This window comes from Stegastes partitus, unplaced genomic scaffold, assembly GCF_000690725.1.
Source record: "Stegastes partitus isolate 25-593 unplaced genomic scaffold, Stegastes_partitus-1.0.2 Scaffold1901, whole genome shotgun sequence".
Classification (NCBI taxonomy): domain Eukaryota; kingdom Metazoa; phylum Chordata; class Actinopteri; family Pomacentridae; genus Stegastes; species Stegastes partitus.
The window spans coordinates 133,206-154,759 of NW_007579632.1; the positions used below are offsets into that span (position 1 = coordinate 133,206).

At 40.5% G+C, this 21,554-nt stretch overlaps 2 protein-coding genes across 4 annotated transcripts; one reads left to right on the forward strand and one right to left on the reverse strand.

The window, feature by feature from the left end:
• Positions 1-1,225: 1,225 nt before the first annotated feature.
• Positions 1,226-14,373, forward strand: LOC103373074 (epidermal growth factor receptor kinase substrate 8-like protein 1). Its single transcript, XM_008302878.1, has 19 exons — positions 1,226-1,326; positions 3,318-3,414; positions 3,523-3,681; positions 4,650-4,799; positions 4,900-4,982; positions 6,134-6,246; positions 6,510-6,565; positions 6,641-6,770; positions 6,863-6,951; positions 7,043-7,117; positions 8,203-8,351; positions 8,882-9,026; positions 10,606-10,655; positions 10,745-10,841; positions 10,995-11,120; positions 11,258-11,408; positions 11,945-12,110; positions 12,279-12,411; positions 13,855-14,373. Exons 2-19 carry the CDS (start codon positions 3,385-3,387, stop codon positions 13,939-13,941), a joined length of 1,989 nt encoding a protein of 662 aa, XP_008301100.1. The 5' UTR covers positions 1,226-1,326; positions 3,318-3,384; the 3' UTR covers positions 13,942-14,373.
• luc7l (LUC7-like (S. cerevisiae)) lies at positions 14,369-21,480 on the reverse strand. Of its 3 annotated transcripts, XM_008302877.1 has the most exons (11): positions 21,267-21,352; positions 19,282-19,352; positions 18,105-18,199; positions 17,774-17,872; positions 17,387-17,497; positions 17,111-17,254; positions 16,821-16,997; positions 16,643-16,731; positions 16,505-16,534; positions 16,210-16,371; positions 14,369-15,644 (listed from the first exon to the last, which is right to left on the reverse strand). In XM_008302877.1, exons 4-11 carry the CDS (start codon positions 17,867-17,869, stop codon positions 15,524-15,526), a joined length of 930 nt encoding a protein of 309 aa, XP_008301099.1. In that variant the 5' UTR covers positions 17,870-17,872; positions 18,105-18,199; positions 19,282-19,352; positions 21,267-21,352; the 3' UTR covers positions 14,369-15,523. The 3 variants fall into 3 exon arrangements, with proteins under 3 accessions (XP_008301099.1, XP_008301097.1, XP_008301098.1); XM_008302875.1 differs by lacking the exon at positions 19,282-19,352 and having other exon boundaries at positions 21,267-21,480; XM_008302876.1 differs by lacking the exon at positions 21,267-21,352 and having other exon boundaries at positions 18,105-18,970.
• Positions 21,481-21,554: the final 74 nt, after the last annotated feature.

The following is a 21,554-nucleotide window of genomic DNA, read 5'->3' on the forward strand; positions in this document are numbered from 1 at the left end:
TCAGATGCACCTTCATTGTTCCACTGAAGTGAAAATTCTAATTGACACTGCAGCAAATGTATGAGCATAAAAGAAAAACATTTCCATAAATACCTACACATGAGATCCAAAGAGCATCTACGCATATAAATAATAAAAACAAAAAAAACTGATCTGTGCTACAATCCTGTTTGTACACATGTTCAGTATCAATTCCATAGCATACTGAATATACTTTCAATTTAATTTTATTTATGTAGCACCAGATCACAACATGTGTGATAGATAGATAGATAGATAGATAGATAGATAGATAGATAGATAGATAGATAGATAGATAGAACTATATTTGTCCACAGGAGGCAATTAAAAAGGCACGAAGAGCAGGCAGTGTAAAATTGACCTAAGAAATTAAGTAGAAAAAAGAAATCAAGACAAGAAACATAAATAAAACAAACAGGAATAAATATATACACACATATATATATACAAATGTAGGACAAGTAAGATAATAAGAATAAAAAAATAGAATGAAGAAAAGAGAGAAAACACAAAAACGACACAAAAATGAACTTCTTTTTGTACGGACACGTGCATTACCTGTGTGGTTCACTACACATATATGTGCAGTCATTGTGTATTCAGGAGTTGTGTATGGTTGTAGAGTCTGAGGACATGAAAACATCCCTCCACAAGCTTTGAAGCATAATGTCTGTGGTTGAACATGCTCCTGAGAGAGGATGTACATGCAACCTTCCAGCTTCCCTCTTGTCCTCTTCTCTGTCTCCACAACGTTCAGTCCAGTCCCCACCACAGGACTGACTTTCCTCACCAGTTTGTTGGCACCACAAGTCCTGATGTCACCTCCCCAGCAAAGCACAGCAACGGAGATGCCACTGGACGCTGACGACTGGTAGAACTTCTGTAGCAACTGAGTGCATGAATTTAGAACATTTGAATTAAAACATGAAAAATAAAGCAGTCAACCAGCATGAGTATTAGTTTAGATTGTAAACTCATGCAAAGGTCGTGACCTTAGTTTTCTTAGCTACAGTCGCCCTGCACAATTACCTCAAATGTGTGAAATACTTAGACTTGTCAGTATGTAGGTGCACAGGAGAGAGGGAGAATAAATATTTTTATCGCTAAGGTGGAGTGGTAGCTTGGGCGGGACTGCATCATGTGACACACCTCTGCTTTGTCAGAGCTTTAATACCAAAGAGAACAGAGAACAGAGCGAGATACCTGCAGACACACAGAGACTCGGAACAGGTTTTGCTGTCAGTGTTATCCAACGTACACAGCTGTTAACATCAGGGGTAAACCACTGGAAGCATATCGACCTTGGTAAGTTGGTTCTAACTCTGTTTTCAATCATCCATCGCTGTAGTTGTTTTAACACTTAAGACTATTTGATTCTCAGACACGTTCAGTAGCTATGAATCAGAAACTACAGTGGAAGAAATTGTCATTATTGATTCATTATCTGTAGTAAGTATTCAAACTACAAAAATGAATCCACTGCTGATGGAGTATTTTTGTCCATTTGATTGAATCTGAAGGTTTAAAAATGTGGTTTTGCTGAAATCAAAAACATTCTGTCACGTCCCTATTGACTCGACTAATATAGAATATTTCACAAAATATCAACTCTTATGTGACCTTTTTGCTTCCAAATGGTTTTTCATTTATAGTATCTTTGGTATAACAGGAAAAAGTGCTGAAAGGTTGATTTAAGGCAAAAGTTTTTTCTTCTTCTATTTTAGACAGTATTTTAATTTTGCCCACTTAATAGCAATGTGTATAAATGTTCACGCTTGCTTTTGTCACTTACACCGTCGCAGTCTTTCATTTTGAAATATGTACTTAAAACAGCAGCCCCACCGGTTTGGCACTGACTGTGTAAACAAATGCCCGGCAACAGTGATATTTTCTTGGTCAGACTCGTCCTCAGGATGTGTAAGTGATACTAGACGTCTGCTCTCATTGAGACCGGTGATTCCTGTACTGGTGATCGGACGGAGGAGCAGAGAAACTAAACAGGGAGAGATGCACTCTGCTGTAGACAGACTGGTTGGGCGGCTCAGTCACACAGTGTAATCCCAGATCTGAGGCACAGACACACTGAAATAGATCGAAACACGGGGAAGGGCGAGTTTGAATGAGGATGTTGATTTTATAGGTGCTGGTCATGACCTGTTAGTTTAGAAAAAACATTACTGAAGATTGATCTCCTGAGATCCTGAAGGAAAAGAACCGACACAACAATGTTTAAATATTTCATTGAAAGTAAAAAAAATCCTGCATTTAAAGTCCTACATATGAGCAGCAAAATGTATTTAAAGTATTAAGGTAAAAGTAGTGGTTTGGTCCCTCTGGCTGATATATCATTATATATGACATCATTACAACTGAAGCCTCAGCGTGTCGGCAGCAGGTTACTGTTGTAGCTGCTGCCGGGTTCAACTACTTTATGTTCAGTTTTATATACAGACACAGCACATAAATCTGAGGCGTCATCAGATGATTAATGGGAGAGGAAAGAAGAATAACACATTTCAGATGCACAAATCTGGTTCTAGTTTTTGGACTTTGTCTCTCTAATCTATCATTTTTGGTGAGATGTCGGATCATTTGAACGTTTAATGAAATGAAACCATGTGAGAAGTTTAAGCCACTTTTTGGTGGAGCTGTTAACAACTCACAGACATCCGAAATGTGATCAGACCACATACTGCTTTTTATAAGAACCCAAAAAGGTTGGAAACCACAGGTTTAATGCTTAACAGTGTGTTGTCCTTTAAAGGCTTGTTATATAAGCCGTTGTGTAAAATCTTCATCTTACATGTAGCTAAAGCTGTCAGAAAGTTGAGTGTTTGTGTCTGAAATGTAGAGGAGTAGAACTGAAGAGTTCATTCGCAAAAACAGAGAACTCCATCTTCACAAACCTTCAGAAAACCCACCTTTCCATCGTCTACCTGAGACAATATCCATCAAACTGAAGTTATCTCTATTGTTGTCATTTCTACTGTCAGATCCACTTAACTTCAGTTTGATTGATTTTATCTCAAGCAAACAACAACAAAAAAAAGTTTTCTGAAAATCTGTTTTTGCAAATGAACTCTTCAACTATTAAGCAGCATCAGATGGAAATAAAAAGTATCTCAAACTTTTGTGTCAAAAAAAGGTCAGGTTATGTACTTATTTCCACCACTGACATCCGTAGCACATAAACCATCGACATCTATGCATGGATCATAGTTACCTTCACAACACCTTTTGTAATTCCACCTAAAATGTTTTATGAATTGTACAAATATTCTGTTCCTTCCCTCCAGCTGTATATTCACAGAGAAGCTGCTCTAACTCAAACATCTCCAGAGCGGCTGACACCGCGGACGCAGGATGACAAACGTCACACGACATCTTGTTACCGTGAGTCTCATCTGAAGTGCATACGTCTTACATTAACCCATTTCCTTGATATTTTAAGATGAATATCTCCTCATTTCCTCATCGTCGCTCCTTCCTCGTTATCTGCAGCACCTCCTGACGTTCTCGCTCCAGGACGGAGACGTCCAGAGCGTAGAGGAGGCCCAGGCCCGTCTGTCCTCTCTGGCTCAGAACAAGAAGCTGTGGAGTCAACAGATGTACCTGGATGTTGGAACGGAGGCCATTCATCTCCGAGACATACAGAGCCAGGTGATGAGCAGCTGTGTACTTTTGGTTCATTAATTGTTTCTTTTTCTTTCTTTCTTTTTACTTGATGCTTCTCCCACACTTAAAAAAAAAAAAAATCCCTTCTGATCATTTACTTGCTTTTAATGCATCCCATGTTATCAGAATGTGGCCAGAAATATAACATAAATGTTCTCTTTTTCTCAACAGATTATTGCCTTTCCCACTAAACTATTTCATCATGTTTAAAATGTTCATTCAACATATTATTTGCCAGCTGCCAACACTAATTCATTGTGTAATGTTAAAGCTATTTCTTCACCTCTAAGGTACCAGATTTACAGCTTCTAATCCAACTTGATGTCTTAATATTAAAATGACTCAAAGGTATTATGTAACGTTAAAGCAACTTCATTACGTCGCCACTACTTCTGTAAATCAGACTTGATTTGTTAAAGTTAACCCTGCCCAAATGTGTACATTGTTCTGTTATGTAAAAATACAAAGACCTAAATATAAAAAAACAGAGCTGTATTGCATCTTAGAGGCAAAATATTCTACTTTTTACTCCACTGTATTTATTTCACTTTAGTTACTTTGCAGATTTAGTTTAATAACACACTAAAAAATGAACTAAATTATAGATGAAACTCATGTTGTCATTAATGGGGAATTCACACAAGGAGATAAACTGTATAAATTAGTTAAATCACCTTCATCAGCTTCAATGTTGAAGTCATCATTCTGAAATGTGTCTTTCTGCACAAGCAGTTCTTTTAATTTTAGTATTTTAAGAATATTTTGAAGCTACTGAAGTAACCTTTTCCTCACTTGAGACTTAAGTACAAGATCTCAGTACATCTTCTAGATGATCAACAGGCCTGTAGGTTTTTTTTGTGGTTAAACTAATAAAGAAGATCTCTCAGTGCTCAGCTGTGAAACCATTCCATTTTTACATCCATGATAACTCTCAGTTCCATCTACTCGTGCAGGACGAGCTGGAAAGGTACGCTTTCAAATCCATCTACCGCTGCAACGCCATCAACACAGAAAAACACTTCCCATCCCTCCTCCTGCTAGTCTGTCAGGGTGCAGATCAGAAGAAGCCAGACATTCACTTCTTCAACTGTGAAATTGTGAAGGTGAGTGTGGCAAAACTCCTGAGCAGCTTCCCAGTGAGTCAGTTTAAATTGTCCTGCTGGTTCAGGTTTTACAAGTGATGCCACTTCCCGATTCTCGCAGGCAGAGCAGATCTGTGACGACATCTCTCGCGCTCTTTCGGGTTCGTCCACCAGCAAGAGTAAGAAGGCCCCGGATGCCATCAGGTAGGATGAATGAGCTTTGACCAAAAAAAGGGGGAAAAAAAAACCACCCAAATCTCATAAAGTTTCACCACTGATTTGTCATTGCCTCCAAGCTTTTAAGTGCACAGTTCCCATATCTAATCATGGATTAAAGGGGGCGTTTCTCTCTTTCTCTCTCTCTGTTTGCACTCTTATTGTACTGAAGGAGGCTGATGGAAAGCAACATGATAACAGACCTGCAGCCGAACAAAAGGCCGACACAGATAATGAACGATAATTCAGGCCCGTCTCCCATTCGGCTCTTTTTGATTTTCTCCTCTTTTGCTGCCATTACGTCTCATTTTCCACTGAGTCAAAGCGGCCTTGTGTCACCATCCACCTGTCTGGGCGAGAGAGGACAGTGTAAACAGCTGAGAGAGAGAGAGAGGGACTAGTTTTACCGGTTTCTACATAACTTAAGAAGGTGTGACAGAGATAACAAGGCCATTGTGGCACAAAGTAGAGGGAGCAGAGGAGGGATGACAGCGGCGCTGTGCAGGTTCTGGGCCTAAACGGATTACTTGTTTTGAGGAATTGAACGGGGCACACGTGTGGTAAGGCAAACAGAGAGTGTTTTTGTGATGTATTTAGATGCTGATTGGTTAAAAATTTCCAAGAAGTTCTCACTGGAACTCTGCGGTTTTAGTGCTTTAGACGCTTTTAAACATACACAAGTTTTGACCTCAAGGGATCCACATCCTTGTCGTTTGCTTTTAAAACTGTTTTACTGCTTGTTAATTTAAGTAAAGCTGTTGTGAGAGGGTAGAACTATGAGTAAGCACAATCAGGCTGTTTGCTTTCATAGTGGAATAAGGGCTGTGGGATTGAATTTCAGAGGCAGCACATTACTACTTGTTGTTCGACTGGATTCAACGATCAAAGATTTCCTCATGTTGTTACCGACCTCCGAGCCTGCATCCATTTGAGCCCTCTGGGAACAAGGATGAAGCTTTTAAATGCGCGTTTATGACTGTGCGTTTGACTTCACACGTCCTCGCTGAAGGGCGTTTTCCTGCGATGGTGCTGAGTGAGCGGCGACGCCATCATCAACAAGAAAGCCGTCATCACCTTTTCACCTGTAGGAAGTGTTGTGAGAACGCAGGAAGTGTTGAAACCCTCCTCTCGTCCTCCAGGCTCCCTCACGGTGACGGAGAGATGCTCGACCCCTATGATATCCCAAGCCCCCCCATCCCTCACGCTCCTAATCCCCCACCGCCCAACCCTCCACCTTACCCCGGACTCAGAGGTAAGGATAAAAAAAAAAAAAGGATTTCTGTTTCTGTGTGAATGCAGTATTTGGGTTGACATGCTGAGAAGGTTGGAAGAAGGAAAGGGGAGACGTGATTGGTATTTAAGGTAGAAAGCTCCCAGGAGCACAGAGATTGCTTTGTGTGTTTGTGTTTGTAAGGAGGGGGTGGGTTTCAGGGGGAAGGAATTCCAAATGCGAGAGAAGACCAGGATCATGAATGAAAATGGATGAACTGAATCCTCTCCCTTCTTTCACGACAGCAAACGGCGTGAGCGGCGGAGCGGACATCTCCTTCCTCCGAGCGGAGAGAGAAGTGGTAAGTCTCCTCATCACCTTTATGTCTTTTCTGGCTGCATTTTGAGCATCTTAACTTAGCTGCTTTTTCTTTCAGGGGATCCTCAATCACTGCTTTGATGATATTGAGAACTTCATGGCCAAGCTGCAGCAGACGGCAGAGGCTGCCACGGTGCTGAACCAGAGGAAGAAGAAGAAGAAGAAAAGCAAAAAGCAAAATGCTGAAGGTAAGAAAAAAAATGACACTGAAACATCAGTTTAAGCAACACAGCTGCTCCAACTAACATCCTATTTCTGTGTTAATGTTGCTGCCCAACAGAGGATTTACTCACTGCGAAGGCACGTCCTCCGCCAGAGGAGGAATTCATCGATATCTTCCAGAAATTCAAATATTGCTTCAGCCTTCTGGTGTGTATTCAGTCAAGCCACAATCAATATTTACTTGTTGCTCAACCTGCTCGGCTATGAATTAAATTCCTCTATTTATTTCTCTTTATAGGCCCGTCTGAAGTCAACTATTGCCAACCCTTCATCAGAGGAGCTTGTTCACTACGTGTTCAAACCCCTTGATATGGTGAGTCAGTGTCATAGCTCGGCACCTGTTGTTGCTATTGCTGGTGTGGCACATGAACATCCCATACAGGACACCTGAAAATAAATCTGTCTGTCTCATGAAGATATTTTTAGACTGCCTTGGTAGTTAAATTATACATAGATGACGTTATTTTCATTCTTTACCTGAAGGTATTACTAAAAACAAAAGACTGATGGCACGTTCATCCAAAAAAAAAAAAAGCTGTAAGCATGTGTCATGTCAAAATAATGGAAAATCTTCTGTGTATTTCAGTGTTGCCAGAACCTACAGCTCATCCAGTGTTTACACAGGGCTGTTCCCTGTATTTCAGCCTAACTGAAACTCCAAACGTTTGATAAATGCAGCATTTGTTTGATCTGCTTTGCGTGGCAGTGTTTGTGTGCGGGCAGGACTTCTTGGTGCACGCTTCTCAAACATTTGGTCTAAATTTAAAAAGGCCGCTTCGCTGTTTCTCCTGTTTGCTGCTTTAAATGAGGTGTGTTCCTAAAAACAAACACTATCAAGTGAAGTGTTACCAAATTTAGACAAAGTGATTTGAACATTTATTTATTTATATTTCACGCTTCAAGAAACTTTCAAATTCTTGTGTGAAAGCCGCTTTGCTCTTGTTGCGTCTGCAGAGTCAGCAGAAATGTATTTCTAATATATGCAGTGTCTGATTAATCTCAAATACAACGCGAGGCATCTCATGTGGAATTTTAGGTGTGTCTTAGTTGATGTTTGACCTTATAGGCCTATACCTGGATTTTCCATTAGGCTATGAATCATCGTCCTCATCAAGAGAATCAAAGGCTGGAATGGGTGTGTTTGATGTGTGTGTACTGGCACACCTGAGTGGAAACACGCACATCTCTGGGACTGTGCGTGTCTCTTCTATGTGCTTTTGTGCATAGATACATCCATTAGGCTTTTATGTGTATCTGTGCTCCAAACAGAAGAATGGACAGTATGGTCCACTTCACTTTGTCCACCCCATTAGTGATTGTTAGCCTTTTGAATATCAGACCCGTCTCCGCAGATTTGATAGTGTTGACATTGATTTTGTCTTGTCTGGGTGTGTGCAGATGGTGAAAACAACAGGAGGACCAGCTCTCGGAGCCTCGGTGTCCAGCCCTGCTCTGACCAGCTCTGCTGTTTCCCTGCTGCAAGACAACCTGAGCGAGGAGGAGAGGCAGCTATGGACGTCTCTGGGGCCCAACTGGACCCTCCCTCGGTGAGTAGCAACGATCAGCAACATCTGAGGCCTCGATAATCACCTATAGTGTCACAGTGGTGTTTTATACTTAGCAAGACAATGAATCCAGTTTTTACGTTATTGGGCTTGGTTTATCCTTGTATAGTTAATTATGTGCCTAATATTTAATGCTATAATTAAGGTCTTTCTGTCTCATCTTGTAGGATTTATCAAATCCTCATAGTAAGAAAATGAAGCTGATGATGTATATTATCAAATGTCATCTGTCAGACATTCACCTCTCAAATGATGAATGAACCGATCACAAGCACAAAACTCACTACCCTAAAGTTTAAATGAGGAATTTGGTTCATTAATAATTATTGTGTTTTTTAAACGGTGCACTGTTAAAATAATAAGTAATGGCCTCACTTAATGTCAGTTTAAAGCTTAAAAAAACGAAATGAAGAAACTGGTATTCCTGGATGGAATCTTGTTTTAGTTGCGCTTCTAAAAATAAAAATCCAAGTGCAATAAGGACTGAGACATGACTTCCTCTGCTCTCTCAGCTCTCAGCTCAGAGGACCTGTAGCTCCATACACTCCCGTGTTCTTGAGCGGCTGGAAGCCGGAAGCCTCGAGGGCAGACGGGCAGGTTTGGGAGGATCCGGTCGAGTCACAGCACAAACATGAAGCCCTCCGAGTACAACAAGAGGTATGGAATACCTGCGTAAGATGTGAGTTTGAACTCGCTCCATTGTGTGTCAATAAAGAGCAGAACTAAAATATGAGTGTGTAAACACTCTGAGGTGAACTTTCCTTTATAGTTGTTCCAGCTCACGTCACAGTTGTCATGCAAGTGCTAAAGCCTGTCTGCCGTGAATGTTAAATCCTTTTCAGGGAGGACTGTCTTCTCACTAAATTTGTTTTGGCGTTGTTGTAGGGTTAGGGATACAATTTGGCTCTGGTGAGATGAGTTTAACATGTAGCAATCAGAAAATGTTGACTTGAGGCATGTTTGTTTTCCAAGTGCAACCATGGCAAACCCTGAAAAATAACCAAACTGTTGCACTTTCTTTCCAACGTGTGAGGCTCCAGGTTTTGTTTATCTCTTATCACCATTCTGTGGTTGCCTTGGCTGTTCAGGATGACATCTGAAGGTTGTTTTTTTGCTGTTTTAAATTCATTTTAATGCCAGATTTTAAAGGTCCAATTTTGAACAAATTCATGTAAGTCTCACGTGTCCTCAAAACGTCTATTTTAAGATTCAGCTCAGAATACTGCACAGATAATCGTTTCCACCCTGCCTCTAGTGTCCTGGTTTTGGTCTGGTTACAAACAGGCTGTTTTGGTGTCTGCAGCTTTATATCTGACTGAGCTGCTGCTGTTCACACCCAGTTCAGGAGGAGGGCCACAGACATACTTCTCTCTGGCTGCGTTTCAAGTTGCATGCTTTGTCTTTTCACTTTCAGTATTTACTACAGCTGCGCTTACAGAGTATATACTGTTACATGCAGTGCGCATACGGCTGGGTCATCCTACGTTGTCTTAATAATTCACCTTAAGCTCTGACTGTCTTGCTCATACAGTATAGCGACACAAGCTGTAGTCACTTGTCTGTTCACCCTCTGTGGCTCAAGCTTGTTGCAAAACATGATGTTGTTTGAAATATATGTGATTGTTGGTCAAAATGGCCAGAAAGGCATGCTGGTTTGCATTCTGCAAAATTTGATTGCACTTTGAAAAACCTCTTTGTATGTTTGGCATATTGCACTTGACTCATGCTATGTATTGGGACGTACTACATCTTATTCTGAGATGCTACATAAAATGCATCCTGCTATGTTCTGTGAGTGGCATACAGGAGCTCTGAGGAGGAGCCAGTTAGGAGCAGCGTTTATCCTGTTGTGACATCACAACAGGGGAAAAAAATGAAAAGCTAGATGCATTTGATGTTCAAAGGAGAAAGGACAGAAACAAGGGGATGGAGTTTTCCCATATTTTTGGGTTTCTAGACACAGTGGGTCCACCAAAATATATTTAAAGCAATGAAAAACAGGTTTTCACATAATATGACCCCTTCAAGAGCGATTTTTCTCAAATATTGGATACTCATCTTTCCTCCCTTGGCCCGTTGCCTAAACCTCTCGGAGAACAAACTGTGCATGTGTGTAGCAAGCGTTTGTGTTGTCATTCCGTAGCGCAATGTATGTTGACACCTCACCTATTTATCTGCAACTGTTTATGCATTTTTGTGTTCTTTATATTCATGAATATAATTTTTATTCTTGCAGCAACAGCCACCTCAGCCCATCGGTCCTCCAGACGTCCACATCGATGAAATGTAGGTCCTCTTTATTAAGTAGATCAATCAGCTGCTGCTGTCATTTACCTCGACTGCATGAAAACCGTGTCTGTTTCCTTTCGTCTTAGAGATGCACCGGAGTCTGACAGACTGTACAGCTGCAGCTACGACTTCATAGCCAGGAACAGCAGCGAGCTTTCAGTGCAGCAGGGAGAGACACTTGAGGTGATAAAGTCAAGTCATTTGTCTAAAACGACACAGTAAAACATGTAAATGGTGCAGTCAGGAGCCCATCAAGAAGCTTGTTTGTGCATCAGTGATCTGCTGTAGTAGTGCTGTTTGCAGCTGTTGAAACATCCTGACTCCTCCATCTGACAGGTGATTGAATCATCCAAGCGCTGGTGGAAGTGTCGTAATCGGTTCAACCAGATCGGCTTCGTCCCCTTCAACATCCTGGAACCCGTGGCTCACATAGACAGCCCCGTCGCCCACAGACCCCCACCCGTAAGACATTAAAAAAAAAAAACACACACACAGCATGCAGACACACAGGAATCACACAAACACACAGGTATGCTCTCACCTTGTACATTCCAGAGTGAATTCCAGTGTCCTTGTCTCTCCGCTCCACATTCCTGCAGGCTCCGGCTCCGCCTCCCCTCGCCAAGCCTTCCTCTGCAGTCCCACCCAGCCCCCCTGCTCTGCACTACATCCCCCCTGAGTCCCCCCAGCGGCCTCGCAGCTTACCGGGGTACAACCAACATATGGCAGCTGCAGAGGACACAGATAAAGGTACCGTGTTTTTGTGAGGCAGGAGAGCTTTAGAGTCCAGACTGTGCTGCAACTTTTGTATATATGTCACAGTCCACAGTAAAATCCAGGTGGATTTTGATTTTGCCTAGGCCAAATTAAAATCCTTCTGATATCATAATGAGATTTTAATCCTGTCTGGGCAAATTTTTAATCTATACTGTCCACACTTCACCATGTGTGAACCTCACAGTCTTTAATGCTGGAACCATCAAAGGGTCACACCAACATTTTCATTCAAATACATATGAAGAGGTGGGATTTTGTCATGTGTAACGGTCACACAAGACTGGTACAAATACTACATATATATGAATGATTTTAATTTGGTCTTGGCAAAATCAAAATTTTAATCTCAGTTTGGCAGATTTAAAATCCGCCTGGATTTAAATTTGGACCGTAACATATACATTTACAACATTTCAATTAAAAGTTAGATCTTGTACCTATTTATGAACTAGTTTGGGAATTAAATGGCGGTCTTCAGTTGTTTGAAGTCCAACACCTTTTCTGTTCAGTCATGCTGGTGAATGACGAGCTGCTCCAGAGGCTGACCAACGGAAAGGCCGGTCTGAACAAACCTCTCGTCATCCCTCGCTCCTCGGAGACCTCCGTCCCTCTCGACTATCACTCTCCTCCAGAGGAAGTGGCTCAGTGGCTCCGAGGGAAGGGCTTCAGCGAACCGTGAGTGACGTCACAGCTTCTGACAACAGACCAGATGAACCACATTTCAGTTTGGTGACACTGGGAGGGCTGTCTGCACACTTCATTAGGAGGACGAGTGGAGCAGCTCGAGTGTTTGTTTTATTGGCTTTTTTTTTTTTTAAATCACTTGTGTTTTATGTCCCTCAGGACGGTGTCATGTCTGGGTGTGCTGACAGGCGCCCAGCTCTTCTCCCTCAACAAGGAAGAGCTGCGAGCCGTGATTCCAGAGGAGGGTGCCAGAGTGTACAGTCAGCTCACTGTGCAGAAAGCACTGCTAGAGGTACGCTGAAAGAGGATTAGTGCAACTTTAACGCTGGATCTTATTTCCCTCATGCTTTTAAATAAAAAATAATCCTTAACAAAACTATTGAAAAACCACAAAAGTGTTTGACTTGTACTCAAGTAATCAATGAAGCCAGTGTGCAGAGAAGTTCCACTGTGATTAATGTTCATTAATCTTCAAAACTGAGCTTTTCACACAACCCTGAAGGTAGCTTCAGATTTGGCTGCCAAGGAAAAAGTTAAGTGAAACCTAAAGGTCTCATATGGTAATGAGTGATTTTTAATGTGGTTGTTCTTAACTTGGAGTCGTAAAAAAAAAAAAAAAAACCTGTTGCAGTATAAAGACATTGGAATTAACCATCTTTGCAGCATTTTGAGCTGAAAATTGAAGGACACGCTATGGAGAAATATGTCATCTTCATTCATTTAAAAAAAAAAAAAAAAAAGATTCACAATCGGGGACCTTTAACTTATGACTGAATCTCTGTTTTCTGTTACATTTTAATTCTGCATAATGTTAAACATTTTAGGTGGACCTTTAATGATGTATGGAACCTACAATCAGATACTTTTATTATATTTGTAAAAATGCAAAAAAGAATTAAAAACAAAACAACAACCAAAAAACACCTACAGCAGCTAAAGAGTCTATTAAATTTAGTATGATTGGTGAAACTTTCATTCTATTTGTAAAAGTGGGAAAAAAGGGATTTTATATAAAGTGATTTTTGATCTATTGAGGTCCAGATGCAAAAAAAAAAAAGCTGTGACATTTTCTCTTTTTTGCATTTTCACAAATAAATTAAAGATTTCACAAATTTGAAAGTAGGTTTCAGAAAGCACTGAGGGTTTACCTGCAGTGTCTAATATGGTTTTATCATTACAATGTGGAAAAAGCAGAAGAATTGGTCTCAGTTAGGAAATTAGGAAACTGCCAGTGGAAAGCCAGCTTTAGTGTTGTGTCCAGAACTAGATTATTTTTGCACATCATTTGGGCTTCTAGTCATAAATATGATACAGTTAAGGGTATTTTATTTACACCAGAATCAGGCGCACACGACATGATTCTTCATTTATTATTGCATTGCTTCCTCTGTACATGCACCCTAATGACTGGGAAACACCAACAGCAATATTTATTGATCACCAAGTGTCAGAAACATGGAGCAGCTGTTACATATTTATTAGTAGACGATTTATGTACCATCATGCTGATGTGAATTTATCTTATTTTATGAATTACTTTTATTACTGCTACAAGCTGTTTCTGAGCAGCAGTAGTATTAATGGGATAGTTCACTCTGAGGTCTTTGAACTCAGCTACACTAGAACTTTTTAAACCTGTGCAAACAACGTTTTATCCCCACACACATTCCATTCCTGGTAATAACAATGCAGAGCCTTATCGTCATCCCTCTTCATTTGCTTCTGCTTTCTACAGGATGCCAGAAGAGCCACAGAGTTGGAGGCTGTCATGGAGAAACAGAAAATGAAGGTCGATCTGAAACTGGAGAGCAGCACGTTGTGAGCTGCAGCATCGACGCCACAGTGTCAGATGAAGGATTGTGTTGTTCTGGTACAGCTGTCACTTAAGAGTGAATTATTAATAATATTTACCGGAGAGCAAATGTGACAGTGACTAGTAATTGTGTCATAATGGCTGTTATGACAGAATTACTTCGTTAAAATCAAAGCATTTGGCAGCAAATACATAATTATTAAGCTTCTAATAAAAGCAGGCGCTGTGCAAATTAAATATTTTAACACTGAAGTGCCCGATTTGTAATGCATGTTCATTTCAATGTGAATAGTTCTCCTGTCTCATTCTTACCTGGTAGTCAGACTAACTTAAATGTATTTATCTTTGTAACATACTTGTCTAATCACGATTAACATGCTTGGACAACGACAGGACCTTGGCAAGAAAGGCCAGCAGACAATAAAGATTGAAATGGTGGGATTTTTTTTATTTTTTTAATTGAGACTTTAAAGAAAGATTTCCAGCAGAACATAAACAGATATGACTTCACACATTAGGTAAAGCAGTGCATCCATTAAAATCTGTTTACATGTCATGATAATCCTAGTCGCACTAGTGAAAAGTTGGGCCAAAATTTGGATTTATGACTTTATTGAAAAGCTTTAACATTGAATTTCCAATGTCGTGTGTCTGAACCTACAGCTTCACATGCCAACACTAATTCTGAACATACCATTTATTATCATTATGTTAAATAAAAATAAATCAAAAGAGAAAAAAAATTATAAAACAAGAGACTTACCACCAATACAATTCAGAACAATCATTTACTTATACTGGCCAAACTCTCGACCAGACAGATTCCCTTCACTACTGGAAGCATAAAATAAAACCTGATTAGAAAAAAAAAAAAGACAATAGGAGACGTAAGTTTGATGCTAACACTAGAAACTTTAAAATCTTTGTGTTTATTGAATTTGAATCCCTAAAACTTTAAGTGGGCGTTTGGAAAAACTATGTACTGGGGACAATTATGTGGACATTCGAGACCTGCACTTCACCATGAGACAGTCGAAAGAAATCTTCAGAGGGAGAGAGGGAGAAAAACTACTTGATAGGACAAGGCTTTTCAGACCATGACAATCAGTAGGCGCAAAACATATTTACAGACAAATTCTTTATCAAAAGACCATCAGTTAATAATAAAAGAATATGGATCAGTTACATTTTATGCTCCAGTCCGGCAGACCAGTTTGTGTTTACTATTGGGCTTCTTGGAGGGTAGTTTATAACAAGACATGGGATGGACTGGATACAGACAGCCACCAAATTACAGATGTGGGTATTACAGTACATCCACTACTGATCAATAACCGACCTCCATAATCCAAAAGCAATCTGATGGATCTGGATACTAGAAAAGTGACTCCATACAATATTTCAGTTATGTGTAGACTCTGGATCGGCTGCATTGACGATTAAAGCAAAGAAAGGAGGCAGGCGGGAGAACAGAGGGATCAAGGCAAGGACTGTGTGTAACATTAGGTTATTATAAATGGACAGACGAGGTGAGAGAGACGGGAGGAGGCTGTGTGTGTGTGTGTGTGTAGTGGTGGATGGAGTTTGGTCTTCAGAGGTCCCCCATGTCCCTGTCGTCTGCCCGGCGGGAGTCTGACCTGCCGTTCATGCCGTCCCTCCTGTCTCGCTCCCGTGACCGGTCTCTGGACGAGCGCTCTCGGTCCCTGGACGACCTGCGTGACAAAACCATGCAGCGTATTCAGGAAAATAACACAAAGACAAATGTACACAAAGGCAGGGCAGAAAACAGGAGTGTATCTGTGAGGAGTCACATTACAAGCTTCAAGTGGATACAGATTCTCTCAAGTTTATTTTGGATTAGGAGTCGTGTGTGGGTGAAACTCTAACACCCATAAAAGATTAATTGCACTTCTAGCCACTGCCAAAAAAATAAAAAATCCAAGCACCATTATGAACATTTAATTATATTGACTGCTGAGTGGTGTAATAATGTCTCCAACAGCAGTTTTTAGGTGAAGCAATAATTTACTAACATCCAACACACACCTCACCAGTTGTCTAGAATCGATCTTCTCATGACATGCCTATCAGCGTTAAGTTTTTCAACTGTCTGAACACACAGAGGCAAACCTAAACTTGGCAGCGTAAGCACTTTCTCTGGAAAACAATTACAATACCCACCACACAAGTTTTGACAAAAGGCTTTGGAGGAGTTCTTGAAAGTATAACGCTGAAGGGGTTTGGTGTGAAACATGTATGCTGCGTTCGAGTGCTTACTTGTGTCTGGAGCTCTGCTCGTGGCTGTGACGGTGTCCTCGGCTGCGTGAGCGGGATCGGCTGCGATGCCGCCTCCTCCTCTCCCTGGAGCGTGAGCGAGAACGGCGCCTGTCCCGTGAAGAGGAGTGTGAGCGCCTCCTTCTGCGGTCGCGAGAACGGGACCTGACAAAAATAACAGATGACACTTTTTAAGTATATAATTAATCGCATAGCTTATTTGAGCAGAACGACCCTGACGGATTTAAAATAGAGCACTAAATACAGACTAACTAGATAAATGAGACCACTTCCTTACCTTCTATGCTCTCTGCTCCTCGATCTGGTCCTATAAAATAAGCAGATGACAAGCACAAGGTTGAGCAGTTTAATATGCATTTGATTCAACAACCAAAACTCCATAAATGTCAGCAGGATTTTAAATGTCTCCACTCACCTCCTCCTCATCCTTTCCTCCTTCTCCCTCTCTTCTCGTCTCTTTAAGCGCTCCTGGTTTCTCTTCTCTTGCTTGTCCACCACAGTTTTCTGAACAAAATAAAAAGACATTAATCAGTGAGAGGTCAAGTTTATCATCCAGCATTTTTATCTTGAGTACGTGACAGGATGGTGCGTACCTTTAGCTGGTCCAGTTTCTCTCTGATCTGAATGAAGCCCAGATGAAGCTTCCCACCGAAATGGTCGGCCAGACGACGGTCATTGTCGTGGAGACCCAGGTAAGCAGAGCACACCTCACACACCCGAAGCTTCTGTTGCTGGAAGCTGGAGGCCGGCATTGAGTTTCTGTATTCTTCCTGAGGAGGCAAAGGGGTAAAAGAGACCTTGAGGACTCAGAAGACAAAAGTAATGTAACAAAAGCACCATATTCCACTGAGCTTCAAGTGCCTCTCAAGCACTTCTTCCTCACCTCTGCATCCTTCTTCCTAGTGCGGACCTTCTCCACTTCCTGCAGGACCTTCTGAGCCTCGTCCACATTGCCCTCTGCTCCGAGCTGCTCAGCCTTGGCCAGGAGTTTCCCTATTTCCTCATTCAGCTCGTGCACCTTCTCTGCCTAAAACGCAGCCACAACAACAGAGTTTACACCAGGTTCTGTCTCGCCCAAAGCACAGCGATGGCGGAAACTGAGCATTAAAAACTTAAAGACTCAGGCTTCACAGCTTTTATAAAGTCGGATGTCAATTACCTTTGCTGCCACCTCAGCACTAATTTCTTCTTGGGTCTCAGCCAGGCGCTTCTTGGCTAGCTCTGTCCTCCGGTCGCAGTCGGCAATGAATGACTCCAGGTGATCCACCGCCTTCAGGAGTGTGAACATTTGTAAATAATGTATCTGACTCAGATGCTTATGGATGTTACAAACCAACTAATCATGGAGCTTTTATCAGAACTGCATCATTGTTTTGAATGTTGTCACTGAGCTACTGTATTTTAAACATACAGATGCTTGAGCTGAAATCGCAGCTTATTTTTAACTCTAAAAGCAGCACAATGTAGATCTCTACTCTGAATTTTATTATGGTAGCTAACAATTTACAATCAGCACACATATTATTTATAGGAGGATATGACTTACATCAAGCTCAAAGAAAAGATCTCTCTCCTTGGAGGCAATTTCATAATCAGCTCGTAGTGCCAGGTCATGGATCTTTGTGCACTCCCCCAGGTCCATACGCTGCCACAAAGACAAAGGCAGACATAAGTCACACTGCAGAAATTCAAGTATAAAAAAAAAACTAGACTGCATAATATCAGTTATCTCATGGTACATATTCAGTTTTTCTTCTTCTTTCTGGTATTTTACTGGCGAGAATGGAAGCATCCTGTTAAGATTAAAATGTGGTTTTAAAGCTTTAAACGGGACATTCACTAGAATCATTTTTATGTGGTTAATGTAGGCCACTTACAGTTCCAGACAGGATGTCATGCGGACAGCAGTTGAGAAGGTGACTTTTGCAGACTCGCTCATCAGTGAACTTGACCCTCTGCCGTGTCTCATCTCCTGAAACAGTCCAAAAAAACAACCAGTGAGAATGACCTCACATACTTGATAAGAGGGGCGAGGCATCCAGTGCTTTAATTATATATTATGGTAAATGCATTACATTCATTTGGCAAATGTGTGTCACCATTATTGCATTTAAATATTGTGTGGCCACCTAAATGAGTAAAATCCAATTACTGATGGTCAAAGTTTTCAGTAAACTTTGATATTGTAAAATTAGATTTCACATTAATTGAGTATTTGTGCCTCTACAGGCAATAGACATGTGTGATACTTCCAATTATTGTCGGTGCTTACCTTACCCAAGCCTCAATAAAAATGTGAAACTGTTAGAGGTTCAACTCGTTTTGAGGCTCGATGCCCACTTTGTAAACGTGGAGCACCGAAAGATTGGGCTCAGAAGATACAACACGATATAAAGAAATACTACAAGATGGGTGTTTTAGTGAACTAGTGTCAAAAGAGCTACTTTCACTTTGTATGATCTTCATTACACTTCAAAAGCATGAAAGATGGATATTGAGACTATGAATAGAAATTTCAAAGTTTCATACAAATGTACCAGCCAAGCCTTTTACAAACATGAAACAATGAAAGAAAATACAAAACAAAAAAATGCAAAATAAATCCAAGAAAAAAAAAAATTTAGTTTATACACACTGCGATCTGCACCACATACTGTACCCTTCTGCATCTTCAAGACCTCAGCTGCAGAATTTTAAACCCGCTGTAGAAAAGTATAAATGGGAACAGTTTTCTTGCCCATACCTGTAGTAAGAAGTTGGGAGTCATACACAAGTCAGAGTGTAAATGATGTGTGAAAAGTTTTTGTGTGGACTGATTGCTAAAATTGCCTTCTGAAAACATGGGTGTAATGGAAAAACTGCTCGTTTGGATTCAACGCGACCAGACGTCTTAGCTCAAGCTGCATAACACTACTCCAAATTGTAATTCTAGTGCCACTGAAGATTTAACAATTTGTGTGATTATAAAAAAAAAAGGGCTACAATAACTTCCGGAAGGCAAACAAATTGTTTGGATATTCATCATAACAGCTTTAAAAATTATGTGTGACTCACGGCTCGATGAACATGAGGCTTTTCTGCAACTCCTTTGCAGATTGATGTAGGCTGGCAAAGATACACTGAACCTTAATGAATAAAATAAAGGGGCCACAATTGTTCAGTTTGTATGCAACAAATGTATGGGAAGAATTTGATATCAATTTCATCACACATACACCCACAAACTCACAACACAAATTCACTCTTACTGTACAGACCGAATTATTCACTTATTAAAAGATGATCCACAGGGCTGCAATTGTATTCAAACAACTGTCCAAATGACACTCTGATTTACAAAATGGCAGGGCGCTGTTAAGCTGCCATTTTCTGCCCACAACAATCAGAGCAGACAGCTGATATACCAATTAATGTTTGGATCCAAATGGCTTTAGGCTACGACAAAAACTGTATCACAGCATATCAGCAGATGCATTAAGATAGCCAATATTGATTACACAACTACAAAATTGTGAAAAAAACAACTATTGTGAAAACAATTGAACCGATATTGTCTGCACTAATAAATGCAGATTAAGGAGCAACTAGTTACTGCAAAATTAGTATATATACGCTGTATTGTCTAAGACTGTTTGGTAAAATCAAATGCAATTTTTTTGTTTCACTTCAGTATTTCTACCTTGTGTGACTTAATACTCAGATTTATTTTACTCCGTACTGAAAGCTGCAGTTACAGGTTACTTGGCTGATCAACATTTTATGCTTAAAATATATGATCAACTCAGGATTTGCAGTATTATTAAACAAATTCATTATTATATGTACTGAAAGTAGCTAAGATTTGCCCCACCTTAAACCAGATAGAACACTGAATTACTACTGGCAATGCAATAGTTGCAATGCTTTAAAATAGGCTTTGGAAATAGTTATTAAATCACAGTGACTGCTATTTTCTGCCTCTTCCGTTGTGGTTCTCAGTGGAGCCACACTGCATTATCTTCTTAAGGCAGTAATGGACAGGTGTTTTGCTGATTGCAAGCCAGTTAGAAATGACTCTCTCACTGTATCCCTCTTGGATAAGCACCAAAATAGATGTCTTCTCCAGTCATAATTTAGTTTGGATTCTTAAGGGACTCAACATTTTCAGCTTATGGACAAAATAACAGTGATTCAAAAAATGTTTTTGCCTTTCAACGTAATTCAAAGTATTTGATGAATAAAAATACGTTTGACACGTCTCTTTGAAGATGCTGAAGCTATGATCACATTAAAACAAAATTAATAATGGTAAAAGACTGTTGTGTAGACTCTGTAAAATGAAGAAAACACAACAACAGGTGGCCCAATTATTATTTCCAAAGCTGTAAACCGCAACAACGACAAGGGGCATTACACTGCTTGGCATTTTAACTTTAAATGTGAAATCCATTTTTCTAATCATATCTATGGAGTAAAAATTTGGAGACCCTAGGAATGCAGGGTCTGACCTTGAGTATTTTTTCTTATCCAATGAACCTGCTGAGTAACACGGTTCATTTAGCAGACTGTTAAGGCGGCATTTAACGCTAATAATAGGCCTAATACGACGTCAAGCCCATTTGTGCGTTACAAGGGTGTCAACTGAAAATATTATGAATTTAACGCAGTTGCGTTAAAATAATTTTTAAAAATTGTCAGAATAACTTGTTGTATATCGACCAACGCTCAGTAGCATGGCGCCTGACTGCTCCAGAACTTCACAATAAACATAACGCTAGCATTAGCTAACTTAGCCACTAGCTAAGATTCAGCTAGCGCTAAAAGTGGTAAAGCGAATTTAAAAGTATTTCAAACACAATTAGCCAATGTGGATGCAAACATTATATCCTAACATTAATCTGTACAGGGTGCTTAAATCTAATGATACTGTATTTTACACAGCCCTCTGCAGTACATCCATTCATGCAGGTCTGTCCATCACACGCCAACACCAGCCAGCCTCAGCTGTGGCTCCATCTTGGCTAGCTAGTTAGCTCAGCTAGCATGCTACGGAGACTCACCGTCCCTCGCTGTTCCCATGAGCTGGTCGAGCAAAGCTCTCATTTGAGCTTGGGCAGACATTACTGTGGCTCCTCCGTCGATAGCGCTATATAAAAAAATAAGCAACTGAAAACAGTTCCTTAGTTAGTTTGCTGGGCTATTTGAATATTAATTTATCCGAGCATCCCCCTCTCGTAGCTTTTCTCTGTTTTGTGAACTCGCCAGTTTCCGTTTAATATTACGGACATGACGATAGGTCCTCGTTAAACAAGGAAGTTCCGCTCCCTAGAGGGAGGGCTGTATGTCTG